Raw genomic sequence first — 25,554 nt, forward strand, 5'->3', positions numbered from 1 at the left:
CGCGTGTCCTCTACCCTGCCCTGAGTCTGTCTCAGGTATAGTCATTAATAGAGTCAAAGGAGAGGTGGCCAACGGGAAGAAGGACATCCAGCATAAAAAACACTGATTTTAACGGCCCAAGTCAAACGGTGGAATGAAAAGCTCTCATTGAGGGAAGTTTTTTTTTTTTTATATTTGTTCGTATTTTTAACTCTCAGATTGACAACAGCTCAAAGTCCACTCCTGCTCGGTTCGTGACAGAGACTAAACAGGTTTCAGTCCATCGATTTGGAAATATATAACGGATTAACAAATTCTCATTAAGCAATGTGAGTAGGTCTATATGTGAATAATCTTTTCTGTATAATTTATTTTATTTTTAATTATTATTTTTTGTTTAGATAATTTATTTTCATTTTATTATATTTTATTCATTTTAAATTAATTTATGTATTTTACGTACAGTATGTAGATTGCATAATAAAAAGGGGTTGCAATAAAAAAAAAAAGTTAAATTAATATGATATATTACAGGACAAAACATGACATGACTTTTGTTTCTAATAGTGACAGTGATAATTCTTTAGTATGTTTATACATATATATATATATATATATATATATATATATATATATATATATATATATTATTATTATTTATTTGTATTTATTAATTTTTTGGGTGACTTGTCTTGTGTTTGTGAACAGGTAGTTTTACGTCCATCCTCCAACCCCTGATGCTGTAAAGGGGTCAAAATCAAAAACCGTATTCCACTCCACCGGTCCCGGGGTGGGTGGACCACCAGTATGGACCCCTGGCAAAATCTGGTGTCCAGATGGTGAGAATTTATTTGTGACTAAAAGCCTTTAATGAGCACAAAGTTCGGTTAGAATTTGTGAGTGTGAATACTTGCATCTTAATGTGCTGCATAAATACATAAATGCATTAATACTGGCCATAAAGTAACATCTCTTATCATTAATGCTTGTGAGATTATACTATTAAATTACTTCATCAAAATGTGATATTATTAAGTGCAAGTAAAATATTAAACCATATTAATTTTACTGTCTGTTCATGTGTTTTTCAGTTCGGCATGGTGGCAGATGCATACGCCGCATGCTCTCAGAGCTTGTGTGTATGAGGTGTGTAAACCCCTGGTGCCACTCCTGCTGTGCATCGCTGCCCTGGTGGCTGTGATTGTGTACGCTCTGGCGGATAATCTACACAGTTTTGTAAGCAGGATCTTCATTCCCCAGTATCACTATCCTTATGCGGTGCCACTTGCATTTATACAGGTACTTTGCTCACACAGCTACATCTTTATCAGTTCATCTTTATTTCTACATCTGTTATATGATCTTGAGCATGCATATTTTAAAGTTGCCTTACGTAAGTTGAGATCAGATGATTTTGCAGGCTTTCTAGTCATTCATTTGGGGTCAGTGCAGAAAGTTCTGCAGAAAGGCCAGTTTTGAAGAACCTGAGTGAATTGAATAGAGGAAATTTTTATGCAAAGCTTAAAAGGATACTAAAAATTTATTTACTCACTAAGATATTTTGCATTATGTCTAAGCTGCTGTTTTACACAATGAAAATTAAAGGGAAGCTCTAAAATAATTTAAAAAAACAACAACTATTGTTAAATGGACCATCACTATTTAAAGTCATGAGAAATGTATTTAAATAAAGTATCATCATCAATGTTAAGAATATATCTGAATGTGCACATTTATTATCTGTAGGGTGTAAAGCACAAGACTGGGCAGCTCTCAGATGAATCATTAGGTGTGTTTCATGTGATCATTGGAATAGTGCTATAAACTGGTGGAGTCCTTTTAGTGTTTGTGTGTATACATATTATGGCTGGCTATATATTTAAGATGCAGACGGGATGTCCGCAATTGACAAATAGAAGATTTTAGGTTATAAATTTGTATCTACAGTGGGTTCAGAGTCTGAGACTACTAGTGAAAATGCTTGCATTTTTGCATTTTTATAATGTAGTATTCTTTTTGTAACAAATTAAATCAGCATCACACTTTGAGTGAAACACTGAATTTAAAAAAATGCTGTGTATGGGAGGGGTGAGATCAGCGCGCACGCGAGCTTGATTGATTGACACTGCTAAGACACTCCTCCTGGCTCTGATTGGTTGTTTCTTACCGGGAGCGGTGTATTTCTGCAAATGGCAATAGGACCACTGGGAGGAGCCAGAGGAGCTTGATTTTTTCACAGATTATCTGTCTCATATTCTACTGTCAGGACATAATGTCAGGTTTAACAAATATGTAAAAAAAAATTGTTTACAAAAGTTACCTACAGCAGCTTTAAAATCAGAATGTCTTAGCATTTGGTTTGTCCCTCTTTTACATGAACTCCATGGCTGTGTTCAAAATCACATACTCTCTTGAGTAGGTACTTCTTTTGAATAGGTAATTACTTTGCGGCCAAGGAAAAAGTATGTTCTATATAGACTGATTGTATGTAATTTGAATGTAATCCGAACTTACTGCATATGTCATGCTGTCATTATCATGTGACTTATCAGCATCACTTCATAGCCATTTCCAACTCCTCTCCCGTGGCCTCATGATGATGATGATGATGCATTTTATTTATAATGCGCTTTTCTCATAACCCAAAGTGCCTCATAGAAAATAAAGACAAAATACAATAAAAACAGACAGAAATAAAACAGCAATTGCGAAAGTACAATAATAAAATAATAGAGTCAAAAACAGTAAGCATCTTTAAAAAAATTAGTCTTTAAAGACTTCTTAAACCAGTCCAGTGTTGGAGAATTTCTTGGCAACCCAGTAATTTTTAATGAGTAAAATATCTCTGAAGTATATTCAATTTCATATTTACATTTTTTAGCAAACCAAGGTGATCATGAACATGAAATTGTCCAGCCATGACTTCCTGTTCCACAGGAGTATTAACATGAGGGAACACAAAGGCCACATTTCTGTAATCATTCATCACAATGGGTAAAACCAAAGAATATAGTACTGATGTGCAGCAAAAGATTGCTGAGCTTCACAAAATAGAAAGTGGCTGTAAGAAAATAGCTAAAGCAAAAAATCCCCATTTCCACTATCAGGGCAATGATTGAGAAGTTCCAATCAACTAAAGATGTTACAAATCTGCCTGGAAGAGGACGCGTGTGTATATCGTCCTAATGCACGTTGAGGAGGAGAGTTTGAGTGGCCAAAGACTCTCCAAGGATCACAGCTGGAGAATTGCAGAGATTAGTTGAGTCTTGAGTCTTAGAAAGCCTAAAAAAAAATTATCAAACAGCACCTACATCCCCACAAGTTGTTCGGGAGGGTTTCAAGAAAAATCCTCTGCTCTCGTCGAGAATCTCCAGCATATTCAGTTGTCAGACATGACTGGAACTTCAAACGGGACCGGCTTCTATGGTCAGATGAAACAAAAAAAAAAGAGCTTTTTGGCAGCAAACCCACCAGATGGGTTTGGTGCACACAGGGATAATACGTACCCCATGCAGACGGTTAAATATACTGTTGGAAATGTCGTGGGCCTATTTTTCTGTTGGAGGTCCTGGACATCTTGTTCAGATACATAGTATCATGGATTCTATCAAATACCAACTAATAAAAAATGAAAAACCTGACCGCTTCTGCTAGAAATCCTATAATGAGCCTTGGTTGAATCGTCCATCAGAACAATGATCCAAAACAAACATCAAAACTGACACAAAAATGTGTCACTGAGCACAAAATGAAGCTTCAGAAGAAGAGAAGAAGCACCAACATGAAGCTGGGAATATGAAGGAGTAGATTCAAAAAGTATTGAATAAAAGGGTGCCAATAATTGTGGGCAACATGTTTTGGAGAAAAACATTTATTTCATAATGTGAATTTCCCCCCACTTTCAATTCTTTTCCTTCAATGAAAGGTTAGATTTTTGCAGATTTATTTTTACAGTCATCATTGATCATATTTACCAAGGCTGCCAATAATTCTGAGCACAAATATGTTTAAATCAAGATTTTAAAATGAATATGTGCCTGTACTGGAAGCCAATGGAGTTCATAAAGAACCAGGGAAATATGCTGGCGAGCAGTTGTGTAGGTCAGTACACGTGCTGCAGAGTTTTGAATATACTGCAACTTCTTGATATACTTGTCAGGGAGACCAGAATTACAATAATCTAGCCTCAACATAATAAAGGCATGGATAAGCCGCATCAGGCAGAGGTAGAGAAGGTCGTAGTCTGGCTGTATTTCTGAGATGGAAAAAGCAGATTTTGAGACCATTTTTATATGGGCATTGAATGACAATTGCGAATAAAAAAAAAACACCAAGGTTACGCACTTGTGATGATGGAGACACAAGGTTAGAATCAGTAAAAAAAATTTGATTATTGCATTAATTTTATAAGTCTATCATGGGATATCCCAACTATACTATCATGGGATAGTATAGTGTCCATTAGTGTCCATTTAAATGTTAAAATGTTCTTCAAAATAGTTTTATACAGCAGCTTTTACTGCTTTCCATGTAACATTATCATCTGTTATGTTTATCATTTCCTCACAGGAATGAGTAAGTAAAGTCATCCGAGTTCTTTTCGCCTACTGTTTTATGAATACTATAAATTTGAACATGCTACTTTCTTTACATACTGTTTTTGACTACCATATAATAGGGAAGTATGCAATTTCAGATGCAGCACACAAGAGTGTTACAAACCTGACGATCATGTTCTCCTGCATGATTTGAGATCGAACATCTTGAGCTTCTGACCATCTGTGCAAAGAGTCACATGATCGATGTAACAAATTATTTGATTAGTGAGCTAGAAATAGTGCAGAATTCGAAATGGTTCATATTCATTTTACGTTTCTTTGTTTTGTTATTTAAAAAAATATTAAAACCACGTTTATTTTCAGGTTTAAATTTAGATTTTGAATCCCAGTTGTAATGACAGACCTTTGGACCCCACTAAAAAATGATGGGTTAAAAATGGACAAACCCAGCAATTGGGTTGTTTTGACCCAGCAGTTGGGTGAAATGTTTGCCCAACCTGCTGGGTAGTTTTATTTATCTCAACCGTTGTTGAAATATTACTATATTGCTCACTTAGGTTGGAAATTAACATTTATTAATATGTTTAATTAATAATAATTAAATAATAATTAAATAATAATAATTTAATAATAGGCATTTATTAAGTAGCTCATTCATAAATGTTCACATTTTGAATATTACTGTTGCCTCTAGTAATTATGTGTCTGATTTTTAATTTCCAACCTATTTTGGGTTCATTTTAAGCAAGCCATATAGTAATTTTTAAACAATAGTTGAGTTAAATAGAACTGCCCAGCAGGTTGGTCAAACATTTAAACCAACCACTGGGTCAAAACAACCCTATTGCTGGGTTTGTCTATTTTTAACCCAACTTGGGTTGTTTTTAACCCAGCATTTTTTAGAGCGTATATCTAAAGTAAAGTGTAGATTTTTGTGCTGTAACTGGTCAAAGTTCTTATAAATTCACAATTTTTAGTCTTGTGGTGTGTAAAATGAATAAAAAAAAAAAATTAAACCACAACAAATATTCAGTGTATTAAATGTGGTCATAAAACGTCTAGGTTACTATTGTATCCCCCTTTCCCTGAAGGAGACAGTCGATACTGATGTAATGGGGTATCACTTGGGAGCCCAATCACCTCCAAGGGTACAAAATGAGCCAATGGGAATTGACCAGTGAGATTTACATGCCGGACCACACCCCCAGCATCCGGGTATAAATAGGACCGGCCTACTCACTTGCATTCATATTTTGCTGAGGAGCCGAGCCAGGGCACCATTCAGCGGTGACTCAGGGCTATGGCAGGGGGACGTAACGTCTCCATTCCCTCCTTCAGGGAACGGGGGTTACAATAGTAACCTAGACATTCCCATTCAGTCAGTCAAGTCAAACTGATGTAATGGGGTCCAATGGAAAACGCCATAGCAACTGAGCCATGTTACAAGTGTTAGGGAAGCAGATGCTGGCAAGCCGTAGCGTGCCCAATGCAAGTGCTACCACAGAGTCGTAACCTTCCAGCGCCCGGAGTAAGCCCAAGAAGTCATCCATACCAGTGGGATGGAGCGGACAGGGCATTATTCAGGGGATGGTCAAAGCTACTGTTCCTTACCCCTGGGGAAGAGTGCTTCAGGACTCAATTCCCATGTTTTACAGCCATGACCAAAATGCCAGGAAAGCGTTCCCAGTCCAAGGGAGGGGAAAGCTATGAGGCCACACCCTGCCCGAAGGGAGGTGACGTGTGGAAGACACATATGGACTTACCCGAGGGGCAGTAACGCATATGGAAGATCTCTGATGTAGGTCCTACCTCCAGGGAGGAACTCTAGCGCACAGAGACAGGGCAGAGCAGAGCCACCCAGGAAAAGACACGGGTTTACCGCCAGGGAAACTGTACCGTGGACAGACACATATGGGATTACCAGAGGGGAATCACATCATGTGGGCATCTAGCCCAGTACAAGAGCTGACCAACCGGGCATGCACATGAGTACTGGACCTGGTGCCGGATGCCTCCGCCACATCTGGTTTTCGCAGGATGCAGGAGGAACTCCACAGGGTTCACCATGTGGGGAACTGAACTGAGGAGCAGGAAAAGTGCTCGCATTCCCTCGTCTGAAGGAAATGGCACAAGCAAGTGAACACCCGTGGCTATCTACGTGTAGACAGCACACGGGTGGACACAGGGTCCACTCTGAGATTATAAAACCTCACAAATGTGTTTGGTGTCACCCGGCCTGCAGCTCTACAGATGTCTGCCACAGAGGCGCCGTGCGCCAACGCCCAGGAGGAAGCTTCACCCCGAGTGGAGTGAACTCTCAACCGAGGGGGCACGGCTTGCCTTGGGAGGTACACCAAGGCGATGGCATCCACTATCCAGTGGGCCAACCTCTGTTTGGAGACAGCCTTCCCCTTCTGCTGACCTCCAAAGCAAACAAAGAGCTGCACAGAGCTGCACAGAGCTTCTGAAGCTCTGCGTGTGGTCCAGGAAACAACCGCATCCAGGAATGCACAGACAGAGAGGCATTTTTAAAAAGTTGCTCGCTGCCGTGCTTGCTCTTTTAGGGAAATGAAGCGCCCATGGGTGAATGCTGCCCTGTGTAAACAGCAAGCTGGATGCAAACACCGCTGGAATGCGCCATCACACCTGCAGAGAGATCCCTCGACGAGCTGCAAGCAAAATAGCAATTAAAATTGCTGTTTTCGGAGTGTTCTCCTGATAGCAATTAAAATTGCTGTTATTTGCTCAGAAATTTACTCTTAGTAGAGGTGAATTGGAAGAGCGATCACTGTACAACCGCTCCGAAGCAAAAGTATGAATGGAAGCGAGTAGGCCGGTCCTATTTATACCCGGATGCCGGGGGTGTGGTCCGGCATGTAAATCTCACTGGCCAATTCCCATTGGCTCGTTTTGTACCCTTGGAGGTGATTGGGCTCCCAAGCGAGACCCCATTACGTCAGTATCGATGTAACGTCGAACGTGAATAATAATAATTTATAATAATAATTATAAAAAATTTTGAAATGTTCTTTAAAATAGTTTGATACAGCAGCTGTTACTGCTTTCCATGTAACATTGTCATCTGTTATGTTTATCATTTCCTCTAAAATTGCTTTTGGTTTTTTTAAGGTACACAATGAAAAGTTTGCAATATATGACTCTCCGGGCATTTATGGCACTGTGTATCATGGTTTAATCTCTGATGTGCTGTTTTTAGCTGCATTGAACTTCCTTTTAATTCTGCTTTGTTCCCTCCAGGTATTTCTGATTCTCCTGGCACTGCTAGCTTTGCATGGTGTGGGTCTGATCCACCTGAAACCTTTTTCACTGAGGCTGGCTGAGCGTTTGTTTGTGCCGGCAGTTTGCGGGAGCGTCCAGTGTGTTCTAGCCGTATGGGCTGAAGCTTGTTCCCACTCTGGCCTGTACCCCCTAATTGCCCGCTTTCTCCCAATGGTCAGTGTGAGCTTGGGTCACCTGTTTGCACTGAATATGCCAGGCTCCATCCATGTCTTGAGCCTTCTAACAGTTCTCACCTTCGCCTCTGTCAGCATCACAGGTATGATGGCTTCAAAAATCTGCTAAGAGAAAACAGACATTTCACTAGGACACATTTCTCAGTACTCTTTTTTTTTTTCAAAACTCTTCACACAACTCTCCAAACCAACTTTCAGCTTGGCACAGCAGTCATTTTTTTAAAAAATCCAAAACACAATATATGTTACATGGTCCATGCCCCCTTTTGTATATTGGAAAGAATAAAGACTCATTTACTCCAAGAATGATAATATAGAGGATACAGTAACTATAATGGAAACTATATTAGCATCCACACCAACGTAAGATAACGTTCTATTTATTAGAATGCGCTGCAGTTATGTCATCTGCCCTTTTAAATGCTTGAATTCTTTCAAATCCGTTAGATTCTGATTGGCTGTCAATGTTTGTTTCATTCATCAGGTGGAAAAAAATGTTGAGAAAGTAGTTCCAACAATATCATTCCTCTGTGCCCAAGGCCTAAAATTAACACTCGCCAAGCGCTAAATGCGAGTAAAAATCGGCGTTGACGAGTATATGAAAGAGTGTCAATCGCCAGTTGACCAGTAAACTTTCTATGAATTCTAACAATGCAAAGTTGTGTGAACATGAAGTCAATAAACGTGAATGAAGCTCGGGTAAGTCGACGGGCCAGTGCTGCATTGTAATGAAAGTTTAAGCCTTGCCAATTTAAATATTCAAGCACAAGAAGATGCAAAAGGGAGCTCAATTCATTACTCGCGCTCTGTGTGGGATCCGAAGCGTGCACGCCCAGAAAGCCGTATAGTATCGGTATATTGGATCCATGCATTAGGCCTTAAATTGACAGCATCCTAATACTACTAGCTAGACCTACCTGAAAAATCTATCTGAAAAGCACTGTTTATTCAATTTGTATCTTAGTTCTGTCGCATTTATTTTTGCTGTTGCTTATAATTTGATTATTTGTTCTTATTTTATTACTGACTGTTTATTTGTCAATTTTTAATTGTTTTAGCTGTGTTTATAGTAGTTTCTAACTGCCTGTTTTTGCAAATAGCTTCATGGCTGGTAAAATTTATTTATGGCTGGTAAATTGGGTGGTAAATTTAGGTCTGTGTCGTTATCATTATAGTTGTGATGTGGACTCTGCTATTCTTTTACATTTGGAACGATTTTTAAAACAATATCTTTATCATTATAGCTATCATCCTTGGTGTGAATGGGCCTTAACACCTTAACACCTAATTGTTCGTTTTTTAGATTTAGAAAATATTTTAATATGGTATTACTGTAGAAATGTAGCAAATCGCTATCTTATTAAGTTTTGCAAACTGTTTTGTAGGTACATAGAGTTTTGGTGGTGCTTGTGTCTGAGTGAGAAAATAATTCATGCAATTTGAAAGAAGTTGTCATTGAATGTATTTTGTGCCAAAGCAATGATACAGTCATGGCCAAAAGATTTGGCAGTGACAAATTTTGTGTTGCACAAATTTTTGCTGTTTAATTGTTGTGGTGTTGATTCACATTGTTTCTAGTTTATTGAGTAATCAGACGCATTTTAAATAATTGCAGATAGCTTCATTGGCCAAAACAAAAACTTTATCACAAAAAAAAAAACAACAACTAATTTTACTGTCTTTTGGCCCTGGCACAAAATGACCAGCTAACATCGTTTCACTAATCTTATCATCAGCACATGGGGAAGTGTGAACAAGCAATAGTCAGGTGAAAATCACTCTATCATTCTTATTGAATTATAAGAGCAGACTGATTGCTATAAAAAGAGAGAAGAAGCGCTTCCAATCATTGTGCTTGTTACCTCCAAAGGAAGATGTGCAGCCATCATCGCTTGGCCTCAAATGCAAGGAAATTGCTGCAAAGAAAATTGCACCTGAAAGAACCTAAGACTATTGGACAATGGCCTGGTATCAAGAAGGGCAGCAAAGAAACCACTTGTCTCCAAGAAAAACATCAAGGACAGACTGAAACTCTACAGGAAGTATAAGGATTGGACAACAGAAGACTGGTGCAAAGTTATTTTCTCTGCTGAAACCCTCTTCTGACTGTTTGGAACATCTGGAAAATCGATTGTCTGCAGAAGGAAAAGGTGAATGCTACCATGAGTCCTGTGTCGTGCCAACAGTGAAGCATCCTGAAACCATCCATGTGTAGGGGTGCTTTTCATCCAAGGGAGTGGGTTTCTCGCAATTATGCCCAAAAACACAGCCAGGAATAAAGAATGGTATCAAAACCTCCTACAAGAGCAACTTCTCCCAGCGACCCACCAGCAATTTAGTTATGATCCATGTATTTTCCAGCATGATGGAGCACCATGTCACAAGGCAAGAGTAATAATAAAGTGGCTCGGAGATCATTACACTGAAATTTTGGATCTGTGGCCAGGCAACTCCCCGGATCTTAATCCCAAAGAGAACCTGTAGTCAATCCTCAAAAGGAGAGTGGACAAGCAGAAGCCCAAAAATTGTGATCAACTCTGAGCACTAATAAGGCTAATACGATAAAACTTGGGATAAACAGAGAGACTAATATTAGCGTAGATGCCATTCTTCTTCTGAAAGAAGGTGGTGGTGTCTCAAAATAGCACAGTTGAGTACACTTAAATGTTCTTAAGATTATCTTAAGAAGTACTAAAGAAGAATTTTTAGTATATTTAAGTACAAAATTAGCACGCGAAAATAGAGCACTTTAAGTACATTATAGAAGTGTACTTTTTTTTTCACCTGGGGTTATAGGAAGTGTTCCCGGTTCCGGGTGACTTAATTTATGCAGCCTAACAATCCTTTAATGGATGTGAAAACATAAATTGCCAATGTGTTATGTGTATGCCTGGTTAAAGAGATCTGTTTTTAGTCTAGATTTAAACTGACAGAGTGTGTCTGCTTCCCGAACAATGCTAGGAAGACTGTTCCAAAGTTTAGGTGGTAAAAAGGAAAATGATCTACTACCTGTGGTTGATTTTGATATTCTAGGTATTATCAACTGGCCAGAATTCTGAGATCGCAAAAGACGTGAAGGACTATAATGCTCGCTCAGGTACTGGGGAGCTAAACCATTTAGTGCTTTATAAGTAATTAGCAAGATTTTAAAATCTACAAGATGTTTAACAGGGAGCCAATGCAGTGTTGACAGAACCGGGCTAATTTGGTCATACTTCCTGGTTCTATTAAGAACTCTAGCTGCTGCGTTTTGGACCAGCTGTAGTTCATTTATCAAGTGAGCAGGGCAACCACCCAGTAGAGCATTACAGTAATCGAGCCTTGAGGTCATGAACGCATGAACTAACTGTTCCGCATTAGTCATTGAGAGCATAGTTTAGATATATTTTTAAGATGGAAGAATGCGGTTTTACAAATGCTAGAAATGTGGCTTTCAAATGAGAGATTGGTATCAAAGAGCACACCCAGGTTCCTAACTGCTGACAAAGACTTAACAGAGCAGCCATCAAGTATTCTAGGTTATTACGTGCAGAAGTTTTTGGTCCAATAATTAGAATATCTGTTTTTTTTCTGAATTTAGTAGTAGTAAATTACTGGTCATCCAATTTTTTTATATCAGCTATGCATTCCATTAATTTTGGTAAGTTTCGTCGGGGAGTAAGAAATATAGAGCAGAGTATCATCAGCGTAACAGTGAAAACTAACGGCATGCTTCCTAATGATATCTCCCAAGGGTAGCATGTACAGAGTAAAAAGCAATGGTCCTAGTACTGAGCCTTGCGGTACTCCAGATTGAACTTCATTTACTACTGCAAACTGATAACGGTCAGATAAGTTTGATTTGAACCATGTCAATGCAATTCCACTTAATTCCACCTAATTTTCGAGTCTATTTTATGAGTTCACATGTACATATACAAATAGAGTAAAAGTTATGCATATTTGGCATGTTGTCCGGGGGGAGGGCTCCGAGCTCGGAATTTTGGCCCGAACCCAGAGTACTCCCCCCTGAATGCTCTCCACTCATGCTAATTAGGTTAATTATCTGAACCTGCTCCTCCCGAACTTTGTTAATAAAATATCATTTAACATTTAAAAGAATGTTGTGGTCAATAGTGTCGAATGCAGCACTAAAATCCAGTAATACTAATAGAGAGATACAACCACGATCTGATAAGAGCAAATCATTGTTTGAAGAGTTTTGAAAAAGTGACGCAAGTATTGAGAAATGGGCCCTAGCAATTGTAAAAACATTCATTCCATTTTTAATCGCATTTTTCTCTTTCCAGCGTGTGAAGGACTGCATGCGATGGAGCCACTGGAGTATGTCTACTCTCCTCTCAGCTTGGTCCTCCACAGCATGTCTCTTGCCTGGCTAGCTAAAGTCGCCCAAACGGAGCGAAGCAATACCTCAACCTTTGACCTTTACTACACTCTGACAGTGACACGTACCCTCTTATTAGGGTTCCTGTGTGTTTTGCACCCTGACGGCCCAAAGGCACTGAGTAATGGCAACTGGCACAGTCTGCTGTTTCTGGGATACATGCTCGGGATGTTGCTGCTCAGTGCTGTGCAGCTTCTTTTTGTGGATGCTACAGCGCTGTATTTATCTGCTCTCCCAGCAGCCGTGCTGCATGCGACCAGAGGGCTCATACTGCCCTTGTTCAGTCTGCTATAGAATATACGGACCAATCAGAGTGTAGATCATTCTGAGGAGCAAATGTTTGTGTAGAATAGCTAATTAAATACCTGATCAATCAAATACATGATTGATTATAACAGTATTAAAACTTAATTTATAGGTGTGACAACCTTGTGTAAAGATAATTATAATTAATTAATCAAATAGTATGGTTATGCTACCAGCAAGCACTTATGTGCAACTTCTTTTCTTTGCTTGCGCTGAAACTACGACACTCATTTCAACCTACAAATGAGGTGTTTTCATGAAGGAACTAATACTTAAGTTCTGGAATTCAATTGTAAAGATAAAAAACAGGTTTCTCAGACATCTCAAACCAGCTCTTTTGTACAGACTATTATTCTGAGTTAGAATTACCCATTATTTTCTATGTGTCAGCTGGAAGCTCTGAGAATGAAAATAAGAAATTATATTTTGCATAAAGAAAATTAAGCCTTTTTAGGACCTTTAGGGTTTATCGCATTGTAATGTAATATTTATAATAGTTTCATGACTACATCATGAAAAATCATCATTATCATTACAGTAATGCAAAAATTGTTGTATTTGTTGTACTGGCTTTAATTTATGCCTTTATTTTGTGTTTTTATTTTAGTTTTTAAAAAGTCAAAGGCGAAGATTTTCATTACTGTACTAAAAGTAAAATATCTGAATGTATTACGGTAATGAGAATGGAGAATGTGCTTAACTGAGCCTTAATGGTTCTAAAAATAAGCTAGATTTTTTATGCAAAGTATAATTTTGTATTCTATATTATATTTTATAGGTGAAAAATGATCTAAGCGTGTTCTTGACATGCTTTGTGAGATTCACCCAAGTACGTTATACTACAGTAAGCGCTTAATCTTACACATTTGCAACAGAGCAACATATAATAGTAATATATTATTTAAATAGAAAACCTGTGACTCATGTATTTATTTAGCTCCTAATTTACAGTACAAACTACAGTATTATTGTTAAAGTATGGAGCAAATAAAACATATTGAGGTTTTCTCATACCTAAACCAAATTCCCAAGTGTTTCAGATTCTTTCTTGTCATTTTTCTGTAAATCTAATGTGTTACATTTCCTGTGCATTTTCTTAATGATGAAAGCAGTACATAATGTATAGATATAGATCCCCAAATATCTACTACTCGTTACTATTGTTACCAGCATAGGCCAAAGTCTTTCCAAGTGAGAAACAAGAGGTTAAAAAAGTTCACCATCAGAGCTGTGTGGCTTTGCTTCTAATCAGGTATGATTGATTTATCTGTATAGACTTGGTTAATGTTACACAAGCATGCAATTTGTTTAGTTTATCAGTAATGTCAGTGTAGATAAGCCCTGTGAAACATTCCCCTTCATTTTGTCATGACAGATAGCTGAGCTGTAGCTGTAACTGGTATTTTCTGTTGTAGCGCATAATCTATTTTATTCATCTCAAACAAAATGGCAGTACTCGTAATTAAAGAAACATCTCAGAAAATACTATCTTTATTGAAAAAGATAGACAAATACATTTTTAATTGAGAACATGATAAAACAACTTCTCAGACTTTGTGCAGGAAGAAATTCCCATTCAATTTTTATGGAAGTGGTCTGTGTTGAAGAAAACCTCAATGTTTGGATGTAATAATTCACAATTCAGCACTGGGTGTGGAACAGAACGCCATAAAGTCAAATATAGCCAGCTGATAGAGCAACAGCTGAAGTGCACTAGGTGAAGGAACGCCGAGTGCGTGATTATTGTGTGATAAATCTCTGAGTAGATTCTTCCACTTCAGTTTGGCTTATCAGGACTGATCTGCGTCAGGTGGGATGTGGATGCCTAGACTCTGCAGTAGGTTAGACGCAGGCCCAGCAAGGCCCGCCTGAGAAGCGAGAGATTCGAGTAAATTTGTAACCAGGTTGAGATCCACATCAAGCGGCTGGATTTCTTCCTCAACAAGCTCTGAGCCCGAGGTTGCCGATGAGCTTTTAGATGCATCTGCTTTATTACTGGCCTATAAGGAAGCAGAAAAATAAAAATAATCAAAAGCTTTTACAACGTTATGGGAAAAGGATAAATAACATCTATGGATACTTACTCCATTGTTCTGTGTAAAACTTTGCCAATATTTGTGCTTTGCAGTTCCTGGTCCATTTCTTCCATGTACTTCTTCAGATTCCCCAGTGCCTCTGAACCTGCCTGCTCCTGAGAGCCACCATTCTGCACTTCTTCATTCTCATCATCATCGTCTTCATCATCATCTTCATCATCAAAGTCGTCCGAGTCTAACTCATCATCCTTAGTTCCTGTAAAACAGGAAGTACAAATTATTTGTGCTTTTCTGTAGTTTAGATAATAAAATCAATAAAATTCTAAATAAATGGCAAAGAGTTCAGTTAAAGAAAAACAGGCTTTATGGAAACCAATTTAAAATATAAAAGATATAAAGATTAGAAGTCGACCAATATAGATTTTTTGATAGCTGATGCTTCAGAAAGAAGGGAGGCTGATGGCCGGTAAAAAGCCGATATATATGATATTACACCATTTAATTTATAGATAGTAAAAACACATTCATAACAAACGCTGAAATTAATATTTATTTTACATAATATTTACTAAATACATCATTTGAAAATTAACATGGGAAAAAAAAAATCTAAAACATTTATACTTTAGATGGCAACTTCTTGATTTTGTAACTATTATAGTATTTTTCACAAAGAAATTGAAAATATGAATAAAAAGAAAGTAAACACTGTAACCTACAGTGCACTCAGTAATCTGGTAAGTCTGTGTGGGAATAATATTTTTTCAAATAAAGACATGGTACTGCTAATTTTATATAGTGCTTATTGACCCGACAGCAATGCCACAACATGTAAGTAACCGTGTTAATTCTAATGCCTACAGTCAGACATCTGACTTTGTCTCAAAATTGTTTATTGCTGTTTATGCGTCAGTAAATAAAGTAATAGCATGAAAATAATCTGTTATTTAAATTGTGGTTAAATTGTATAGAGAAAGCGATTAAAGAATGCTTCCTTTATAATCGCTGGAGCTGTCAATCAAACAGCACGAGTTTATCAGCGACTGAATTCTTGACTCTTGCTTAAACTACCGTTATCTACACTATGGACTCTACCTACGTTGCATGATGTTGAAAGCATTCGTGAGAGTGCAGAAATCGAGTAGGATTGACGTGATTACTGCATTCATGCGCTGAACAGTCATGTCTGTGATCAGCTATAATGCTCATCACTGCCACCTTGCAAGAGGAGCAGAGCTAAATATAATGCTATAATCAACAGTTTTCACGAGTAGTTAATCTCGACAGCTGTAATAGTAAAAAACATAGTAAAAGATTTTGAGAGAGTGTATGTAATACTTTCATATGCAAAGATGTTAGCCAATCATAGCAGTGGGTGTTAATGAAGTCTCACAGCAGACACACCCCTTCAACCCAGAGCGTTCAAATCTGAGGGATACTAGAAAATGGACATTTATTTCTAAATTATGACAATTTTTTGATGTAAAAATGCAGTTAACATTATAAGTGCACCTCAGGAAACATTTAAAAAAAATGCAGTTAACATTTAGTTTCCCCTTTAATATCAAAGAAAATCAAACTCACCTAGCAATCTATCAAGAGCACTGGTTACTGCATCTGGATCAAAACTGAAGGGCTCAGCCAAGCAAGATCTGAAAAACAATTTGGGGAAAAGAATGTCATAAATTATCATGGCGGTATAATAATAACTGAAATATTGACTATTATTCAGATGGAGTATCATTACCTTGGTAGTTCAGCACCTTCATGAGAAGACATGGCATTGATAAAGTTCTTCATGCCTTGTGTTACAGCTATCAGACTGTAGCCAGCTTCTTCCTCCTGCACCTCCTCATCAGGCTGTGCCATCTTTCGAGTGCCATCACTCACCCTTCGACTTCCTTTCTCCTCAAGCAGCCTCTCCAGCTCCTGAGGTGACATGTCCAACCACGCATCACCTACAGGGTTTGATTGAGAGGAGAATACATGATCAACTCTTTCCCAGCCATTGGCAGAATTTTCCATCATTTATGAGACAACGCTTCCAACAAATTTTCCAGCTTTCCGTGTTTTCACTGTTATGCGGTAGGGGGTGCTATTACACATCTTCCGAAAGAGTACAAAATCTCCAGAGCAAAACACAGGTGGGAAAAAAGCAGAAATAAGTGGTAAAAGCACTTCTTATCCATGTTGTAATCTTTGAAAAAATTAATTTTCTCAGCCTTTTGTTCTAAATGTTGCTTTTTTTATGAAACACCCACATTATGTTGTTAAAAAAAATGCATGAAGCTAGAATAAAACGATTTTTTTGTTTGTTTGTTTGTTTGTTTAGAAGCAGAGGCTCTTTTCTTTCTTTTGATATAATTCATGTTCAGATATTCATACAACAAAATATTCTGAGGGTATTCATGAAAGTTTTGTGAAAATTATCAAATGCTGGTGGTGGCTGGCAACCTTTTTAAAAAACGTTGAAGGGGAAAGAGTTAAACAAGAGAGAAATAATATTTGTGCTCAATTCACAGAGTAGATTCACTTTCAGCAAAAGCAGTGAAAAGATTATGTTTTGCTCAAAATGCAATATTTGACGTCAATATGTGCAGGCCAAGAAAACAAATAACAGAAGAAAAATTTGTACATACTGTCCTCTGGTGGTAGATGTGCCTCTTGTTTTTTTAGGCCTTCCAAACTGTAGGAGGTGCACCCTCCATGACTTTCAACACCTCATCACCAGGATTATGAATATCAGGGCTTGAGAAAAATTAAAATGATATATACACAATATTATTCAAAAGTTTGGACTTGATTTTTTAAGTTTGGATATTATTTAAAAGCCTGTACAACTCAAAACTTCTGTGAGGTTTTGATTATTATCTCTATCCTGGCTACGCTCACATGACATTGCAGTTCTTCATCATCATTGAAGTTTATTATTTGCATGCGTTTTAAAGCCACAGCAGTTTTAACTACTGATATACTTGTATGGTTTTCTGAGCGTTCACAGAAAGCTGGCAGTCAGATGGGGAGCGTCCTGACCTGTTATTATTAAACTGACTTCTCTTACACATCTTATTGCACTTAAACTGTCATTATAAAATGGTTAGTTCCTGTCCCTGATTCTGATTGGTCAATAGCTGTGTTTTATTCACAATCAGCATTCAGCAATTCAGCATTTTCCTTCAGGTCAGTCCTATGTTCATAATAAAAAAATAACAGTTAAGGAGTTTTCCTGTGACTGACAGTTGCGTCTTGTTCCGTGTTTACAACAATTCAGTATTTTCAAAATTAAAGTCTTCGCTACTGAGTGACTCACTCATAAAGACAGTCTTTGCTGCCATCTAAAGGCATAATAATGTAACTTCTGTTGCTGTTCACGGTCAGGTACTATTTTTTCCAGCGGAAGGAAAGCTTTTTTAGTGGTTTTACTTAATGAAAGTTGCATTGATACATTTTTTTTTTTGCTTTAATATTTGTATTGTGTGGTAACCGTTTTATAAAAGCAATAAGGTACTCGAGGCTAGTGCTGTATCGTGAATAAGTCACGGCTGAAGGGGTTCGCAAAGCATCATGCCTAACAACGCCCTTGAGCCGTGACTTATTCACGATACAGCACAGCCTCTCGTACCTTATTGCTTACATAAAGCACAAGGTTATGTTTAAAACACACAAAGTTCATAAACACAGGGTATGTCTGTGAACGTAAACATCAGGGAAAGAATTCACATTTATTAGATCTGTTTATTAAAGAGAAAGCAGCGTAATATACAGTACGTACTGCTGTTAATATGAACCAAACAACAAAAGAAAAACTGAAAAAAACTCCCTGCTCTTGATTAAATAACTTTAATTAAGTAGCTTTAAAGGTGCTAAAGAGGATGTTTTGTTTTATACATTTTTGCAATATTACTTGAAACTGTGTTTGCTAACTGATAAAAGACTATTTATTAGGTGCACTGAAAGGAATAATATTAATATACATCATCTGTGCACGAGGTAGGGCCTTAAAAACATCAGCCAATCTGGCTTGTCAATCACTGCCATTACGTTCCTTGTGAGAGACGTGCATGGATTGGCTCTCTGGCTTGTCAATCACTGCCATGACGTTCCTTGTGAGAGATGTGCGCGGCTGCGCTCTCCGGTAACTTTCCACACTCTACAGGCGCCGCATGCAATGTTTTTGTCAGGAGACAGGAGTAACAAGTCCGACATAATGAATCCACTAACAGGACACAGCGAATGCCGGTGGTAAACACTCGTGTTCGAGTTTTGGGAGGCGTTCCCTCGAAATGAGCTGTGAAGGAGGGGGGTTGTTCTTACGCATGCGCTCATTTCAAAAACTCACTAAGTCTTTGGTTTCTCAGTCGACGAAAAGATCCTCTTTAGTGCCTTTAATAAGAATACATTTCTTACTTGAATGATGCTGTTAAATGCTCTGGCGAGGAGATAAACATGGCGGACTGTGTACAGCTATCTGAGGGGAGGAGCTTAGCTAATCGGGCAAATACCATCATCAATCATGAGCGGGGCTTCTTCCTCTCTTACATAAGAGCAGAGGGAAATCTGGAACCACTCATTTAGAGACTGTTTATGAAAAAAGAGTGGGAGGATTTTTACCACTTTACACTTTACACACTGCAGACACACATCTGTGTTTAAAAGGTTAGTTCACCCAAAAATTAAAATTCTGTCATTTATTACTTACCCTCATGCCGTTCACACCCATTAGACCTTCGTTAATCTTCGGAACACAAATTAAAATATTTTAGTTGAAATCCGATGGCTCCGTGAGGCCTTCATAAGGAGCAATGACATTTCCTCTCTCAAGATCCATAAAGGTACTAAAAACATATTTAAATCAGTTCATGTGAGTACAGTGGTTCAATATTAATATTAAAAAAGTGACAAGAATATTTTTGGTGCGCCAAAAACAAAACAAAATAACGACTTGTATAGTGATGGCCGATTTCAAAACACTGCTTCAGGAAGCATCGGTGCACAATGAATCAGTGTATCGAATCATGATTTGGATCGCGTGTCAAACAGCCAAACGGCTGAAATCACGTGACTTTGGCGCTCCGAACAGCTGATTAATTTATGCTCTGATGCTTCCTGAAGCAGTGTTTTGAAATCGGCCATCACTATACAAGTCGTTATTTTGTTTTTTTTGGCACACCAAAAATATTCTCGTCGCTTTATAATATTAATATTGAACCACTGTACTCACATGAACTGATTTAAATAGTTTTTAGTACCTTTATGGATCTTGAGAGAGGAAATGTCATTGCTCCCTATGAAGGCCTCACAGAGCATCGGATTTCAACTAAAATATCTTAATTTGTGTTCTGAAGATTAACGAAGGTCTTACGGGTGTGGAACGGCATGAGGGTAAGTAATAAATGACAGAATTTGCATTTTTGGGTGAACTAACCCTTTAAACACCATATAAAAGTTAATGTTGCATAATGGGTCCCCTTTAACTCGATTTTGAACTGTGACAGTGAACTATAAATAAAAAAGTCACTCTCACCGATGAGTGCTGGTTACAGACTGTCTGAAAAAATTCTCAGCTGATGTCATTAAGTCTCTGTATCGAGCAGATCCTTCTAGTTCACCCTGGGTTCACAAAAATAGACATAAGCAAAAACCATATCCACACACAGACAAAATGGATATCTCAGGCAAAGGAATCTTTGCATCATCTGCTTCAAGAATTTTCAACACAGAAACTCTTTCCTACCTTAAAGTATCCATTCTTTTTAAGGCTATCTAAAAAGCCTCTCCATAATGTGTTACTGCTGACTGGAGTCTCTTGCTCTGATGAAGACTGTCCACTCTTAGAGCACAGGATTTCAAAGCCATGGGCCTTAGACAAGAAGAGAAAGTAGAATACATTAGCACCATGTACTGTAGTTAGAAAATGTATTACATGGCAAATCGTATTTCTGAGCATAAGGAAAATTACAATTTTCCTTACAAGAAACACGATCGCTATGAAATAAAATCTGCATTTTAATAGTCAGCTTTCTCTGACCACGACTGAAGAACAATTTCTCATGACATGCACTCACCAGTTTCATTCCCAGCTCATGAGCTCTGTACAGGGGATGAGAGCGGACAGGAAGCGTGAAACCACTCCGCCGATCTGGAACAAAACTCTGCTGTTGCAGCTGTGCGTACAAGCATCGAGTAAACCTCACCTACAGGAAAGGGGGAAGGGAATAGGTTTGTAGTTACTGGGGGAGTTTTCAAAAAATATAACCAGTTAAATGTACAGTACTGTTTTTTGAAAGAAGTCTCTTATGCTCACTAGTGCTGCATTTGTTTGATAAAAATACAGTAATATTGTAAAATATTATTTACAATTTAAAATAACCATTTTCTATTTTAATATATTTTAAAATGAATTTTCTGCATAATTACTCCAGTCTTAAGTGTCACATGATCCTTCAGAAATCATTCTAATATGCTGATTTGCTTCTCAAGAACCATTTCTTCTCATTGTCCATGTTGAAAACAGTAATATTTTCGTGGAAGCCGTGACATTTCTTTTTTTTTTTTTTTCAAGATTCTTTGATGAATAGAAAGTTCCAAAGAGCAGAATTTATTTTAAATAGAAATCTTTTGTACATCATTGCTGAATAAAAGTATTAATGCCATTAAAAATAAATAAATAAATAAATAAAAAAAAATAACCCCAAACCTTTAAACAGTGTATATGACAGAATTTAGCAAGTACTTTCCCCATAAAGATGAATTCAGAACAAAATTTAGACTGCTTCTTACCGATGTCATAACTCTGGTGTCAGGAGGAAAGGTGTGGAAATTTCGGCAGGCCTGGAGGTCAACAGGGTCACGCAGATAGAAAGCAGACACCGCCGCGGCTATCAGGTCAGGCCTCCTAGACAACACCACAGCAATGCCCGCAGGCACGTAACAGTGGGCACGGTGGAAATTCTGCTGGATTTTATCTGGATACCTGCACACATACACAAACGACTGAGTTTGTAAAAATATCTTTAGAGAAACAGCTTATTTGAAAGTGCCCCAATTATGCTATTTTAAAGGTCCCTAATTTTGTTTTGAAGGTCTCCTATAATAGGTTTACATGCATCCAAAGTAAAAAAAACCACTTAAATTTTCTAATAATGTACATTGCAGTATCACCTCTTCTCTCACGGTGACTGAAACAGCATGTATCGGTAATGAAACACTCATTAGGGCCCGAGCACCGATGGTGTGAGGACCCTATTGGAATTGCTCAGTCAATTATTCTTCTTCTCCAAAATGATTCACATTTTTGAGGGCCTAAACATGCTTGAAAACTCACACGTCAGAAGCGGTGAAAATTTACATCTGATATGGGTTTCAGAATTAGGTGTGGCAAAATGGCTCGATAGCGCCAACATACAAAATTTTAATTAAGCGCCCTTCGCACTACGTTCACAAGTATGAAAATCGGTAGACACATTTAACAGCTCAATACCTACAAAAGAGTCCCTGGGTGCAAAATCTGAAAACCCAATGGGAAGTGAGATATTTTGAATTTTCTCGTTTTTGCCATTTCCAGACCGTCTTAGAGCTTTAATCAGATCAACATCATATTTGGTCAGTCTAATCTAAAGGCCTTTGAGACTTTAAATTGCAAAGATCTTGAGTTTTCGCCTAAGGGCGTGTCCGTGGCAGCCTGACAAAATTCAATGTTTCACCATGAAACAGGAAGTTGTTGTAATTTGGGTATACAATGTCCGATATGCCCAAAACTTCACGTTTTATTAGAGTCTTGGCCTCAAGACATCTACATGACAATATTCAGTTACAATCATAGTGCCACCTGTGGGCAACAGGAAATGGCATGTTTTACACTGTGATTAGATTTAACATCATCATATTTGGTCAGTCCAATCTCAAGTCCTTAGAGATGTTAAATTGCAATTACAACATGGCAATGTTCAGTTGTAGTCAAAGCACCACCTGCTGGCAGCAGGAAGTGTGGCACGTCAAAATGACTGTCATATTTTTCCTATATTTACATGCTTAAATGCATGTCGCCCACTGGTCATTGTTTTCCTAAGGATACAAACAGTAACGATGGCTTCCTAGTGCTGAAAACAGCATCTTCTCGACATGTCAACACAAGCCAAACTCTTCCAGGCCTCAGCTACAACTACAGTGTTTGAGGGTGGATCAAAGTAAACGTTGTTTCTGGACAGCCAATGAAGACCATAGGCTGGCATTATGCAAATTAGTTCAAACCTACTCAAGTTTGTGCAGGAAGAGAGACTGAAATCCCTGAGAACTCGTTTCAAGCAGTTCTGTATCGGTTCTGTCTTTTGGGAGACAATAACCCCATTTATCGTGCACTTTGATCTTTGAAACTTTGCAGACCTTTTACATTCGCAGACAGCTATATTACACACTACATGAAAGGTCCAAAAAGCATAACAGGGACACTTTAAACAATGACGTCACACTCACCCATCCAGCCTCCTGGCCAGAGCGGAGCGTATGGGCTGTTTGGCTAAACAGCTCTCAGTGTGTGAGTGCAGCACCTCTAGAGCCTGACCCACAGCAGGCACTGAGTCACTGGGCCAGCCAACCTCCTCAGAACGTGTACGGTTGGGTAATATGTGCAGCTCTCCCCGGTACAGGAACACCTGACAAACACAATGACAGACAAAAAATGTTATAAGCCAATAGGAACAGACTATACATGCAATGATAACAAGAACAGCCTTACTCTAAAAGAGAGAGAGAGATATTTGTATAATATTTTTTTGCTGAAAATGATAATAACCATCCATCACTGATTAATCCAAACTGTGGTAATTTCAGTACTGGAATCAAATGTTAATGTGTATTGACGTGTATTTCTTTATACAGATGCAGAATTAATAATTGTGAATAAAGTGTAACATAATATTCTGAAAACTTAATTAAGCTAAATTATTACTTAATGATGGTGATGGCATTTCCTGCAATGACCATATTACGAAATGCAAGATTGGATACTTTTTTTTTTTTTTTTTTTTAACAGTGTAATATTTTTGTTTCCAGTTAAATTGTTAATAAACAAGTTATTGCAATATTGGATGTTATTCGAGTTCAACTCATGCTCACATATAATGGCTGTGCAAAGGAATACAACAAATTGTACGGATTGCTACATTACCATATTAATACACATCAGTGGCATTTGCATATACTTCAAAGAATGCCATAGCCCAGAAATCATATATATAATTTCCAATACTAACCCTGTTCTCACTGCTGTCAGGGTCCAGCCACTTTGGCAGGTGTTCAGCTGCTTCAATCAGAATAAACTGTCCATCATTATCACAGACAACAACAGCTACATCACTAAAGATGTGCGTTATGTGTTTTAGCAGGTAAACGATGAACCATTCATCCTCCACATTATCACCAAACTCAGTAACACCACCCAGGTGTGCGGGCACATCCCCTATGGAGTGAAAATTAAATAGTGTTTATAAACGCCTCTTTATATACATATATATGTGTGTGTATGTATATAAACTCCCACCTTTCTCGGGGTGGTATCTTAGATTGAAAGACTGATGTTGCCAGATGTACGGCACCAGGAGAGGGGCGATCTCAGCGAGGATGTTCTGCAGGATCTGCTTAAGGAATCTCTCGTTAGCTTCTGCGTCTGATGGGTCAGGGTGAACCAGGAACAGCTGATACTGGACCGCATCTTCGGGAATGGCAGGTCTTCTCAAAACATCCATTGTTCATTTCTTATTATACCCTAAAAGCTGAGAGGAGCAACACAGGTCACATCACTGATTTGGTTCCAGATTAAACGTGCAGACGCTATAAATCATTAAGGTTTCAGTAGTATAAGATATTTGTTCATGTACATACCACTCTGGCAATTACCTGTGAGTTACACTATAGCTTGATCAATAAACGCGTTAGAGTGGCGGTCATGTGGACAGCTTGACATGTTTTGGGGACTGAGCTCGCGGGATTTTCCTTACACGCCCCGGACGTGTCATAGTTTAGGATACAGGTCCTCGGTTCAAAATAAAGGTCCTTCTTTCTGATGATGATGATGTTAAATAAATGGCGGTTGGCAAAATAAAGGTAAATTTATACATTTGATTTTAAATTTAGTTTATTTAATGTTTCCCTTATTTTAGCGATAGTATACAATTACACTAAAACAAAAACTAAAAATCCAGACAAAATCCATCCCTAGGGTTAAAACATTTATTATTTAAACAAAATGCTAATTGAAATTATTATACACTGCTAAAGAATAGATTTTTATGAGTATAATACTTCTATTCAGCAAGGATGCATTAAATTTATCAAAAGTCACAGTGAAAATTTATAATGTTACAAAAGATTTCTATTTCAAGTAAATGTTCTTTTGAACTTTCTATTCATCAAAGAAACCTGAAAAAACAATAAAATAAAATAAAATCATGTGACACTGAAGACTGGAGTAATGATGCTGAAAATTCAGCTTTGACATCACAGGAATACATTTTATTTTAAAATATATTAAAATATAAAAACAGTTATTTTAAATATTAATAAGATTTCACGATATTACTGTTTTTACTGTATTTTTGATCATATAAATGCAGCTTTGGTGAGCAAGGCCTTCTTTCAAAAACATAAAAAATAAATAATAAAAAACCTAAACTGATCCCAAATCTTTTAATGATAGTGTATGTACAAATTAAATTAAAAAGGTGTGGTATCCTCTTATTTCTATTTATAGAAAAAATTATTTTTAAAAAATGAAAGAAAAAAAAAAAAAAACCCATAAAACTTAATTGACCTGCTTGTTT

At 37.7% G+C, this 25,554-nt stretch overlaps 2 protein-coding genes across 2 annotated transcripts; one reads left to right on the forward strand and one right to left on the reverse strand.

Moving 5' to 3' along the window:
• si:ch211-248a14.8 lies at positions 1-13,725 on the forward strand. Its single transcript, XM_048190833.1, has 5 exons — positions 1-308; positions 688-818; positions 1,071-1,278; positions 7,797-8,094; positions 12,301-13,725. The coding sequence occupies exons 2-5, from the start codon at positions 787-789 to the stop codon at positions 12,687-12,689; spliced, it is 927 nt and encodes a 308-aa protein (XP_048046790.1). The 5' UTR covers positions 1-308; positions 688-786; the 3' UTR covers positions 12,690-13,725.
• Positions 13,726-14,176: 451 nt separating this feature from the next.
• Positions 14,177-24,791, reverse strand: ecd (ecdysoneless homolog (Drosophila)). The gene is given in 15 exon segments (XM_048190823.1): positions 14,177-14,701; positions 14,786-14,805; positions 14,808-14,993; positions 16,322-16,389; positions 16,485-16,695; positions 17,377-17,431; positions 17,434-17,485; positions 20,262-20,347; positions 20,472-20,597; positions 20,803-20,931; positions 21,518-21,710; positions 23,210-23,388; positions 23,989-24,194; positions 24,276-24,507; positions 24,632-24,791. Coding segments are annotated over 14 exon segments (1,926 nt in total). The 5' UTR covers positions 24,481-24,507; positions 24,632-24,791; the 3' UTR covers positions 14,177-14,491.
• Between the last annotated feature and the right edge of the window lie 763 nt (positions 24,792-25,554).

The sequence above is a fragment of the Megalobrama amblycephala genome, linkage group LG5 (assembly GCF_018812025.1).
Source record: "Megalobrama amblycephala isolate DHTTF-2021 linkage group LG5, ASM1881202v1, whole genome shotgun sequence".
NCBI classification, from domain to species: domain Eukaryota; kingdom Metazoa; phylum Chordata; class Actinopteri; order Cypriniformes; family Xenocyprididae; genus Megalobrama; species Megalobrama amblycephala.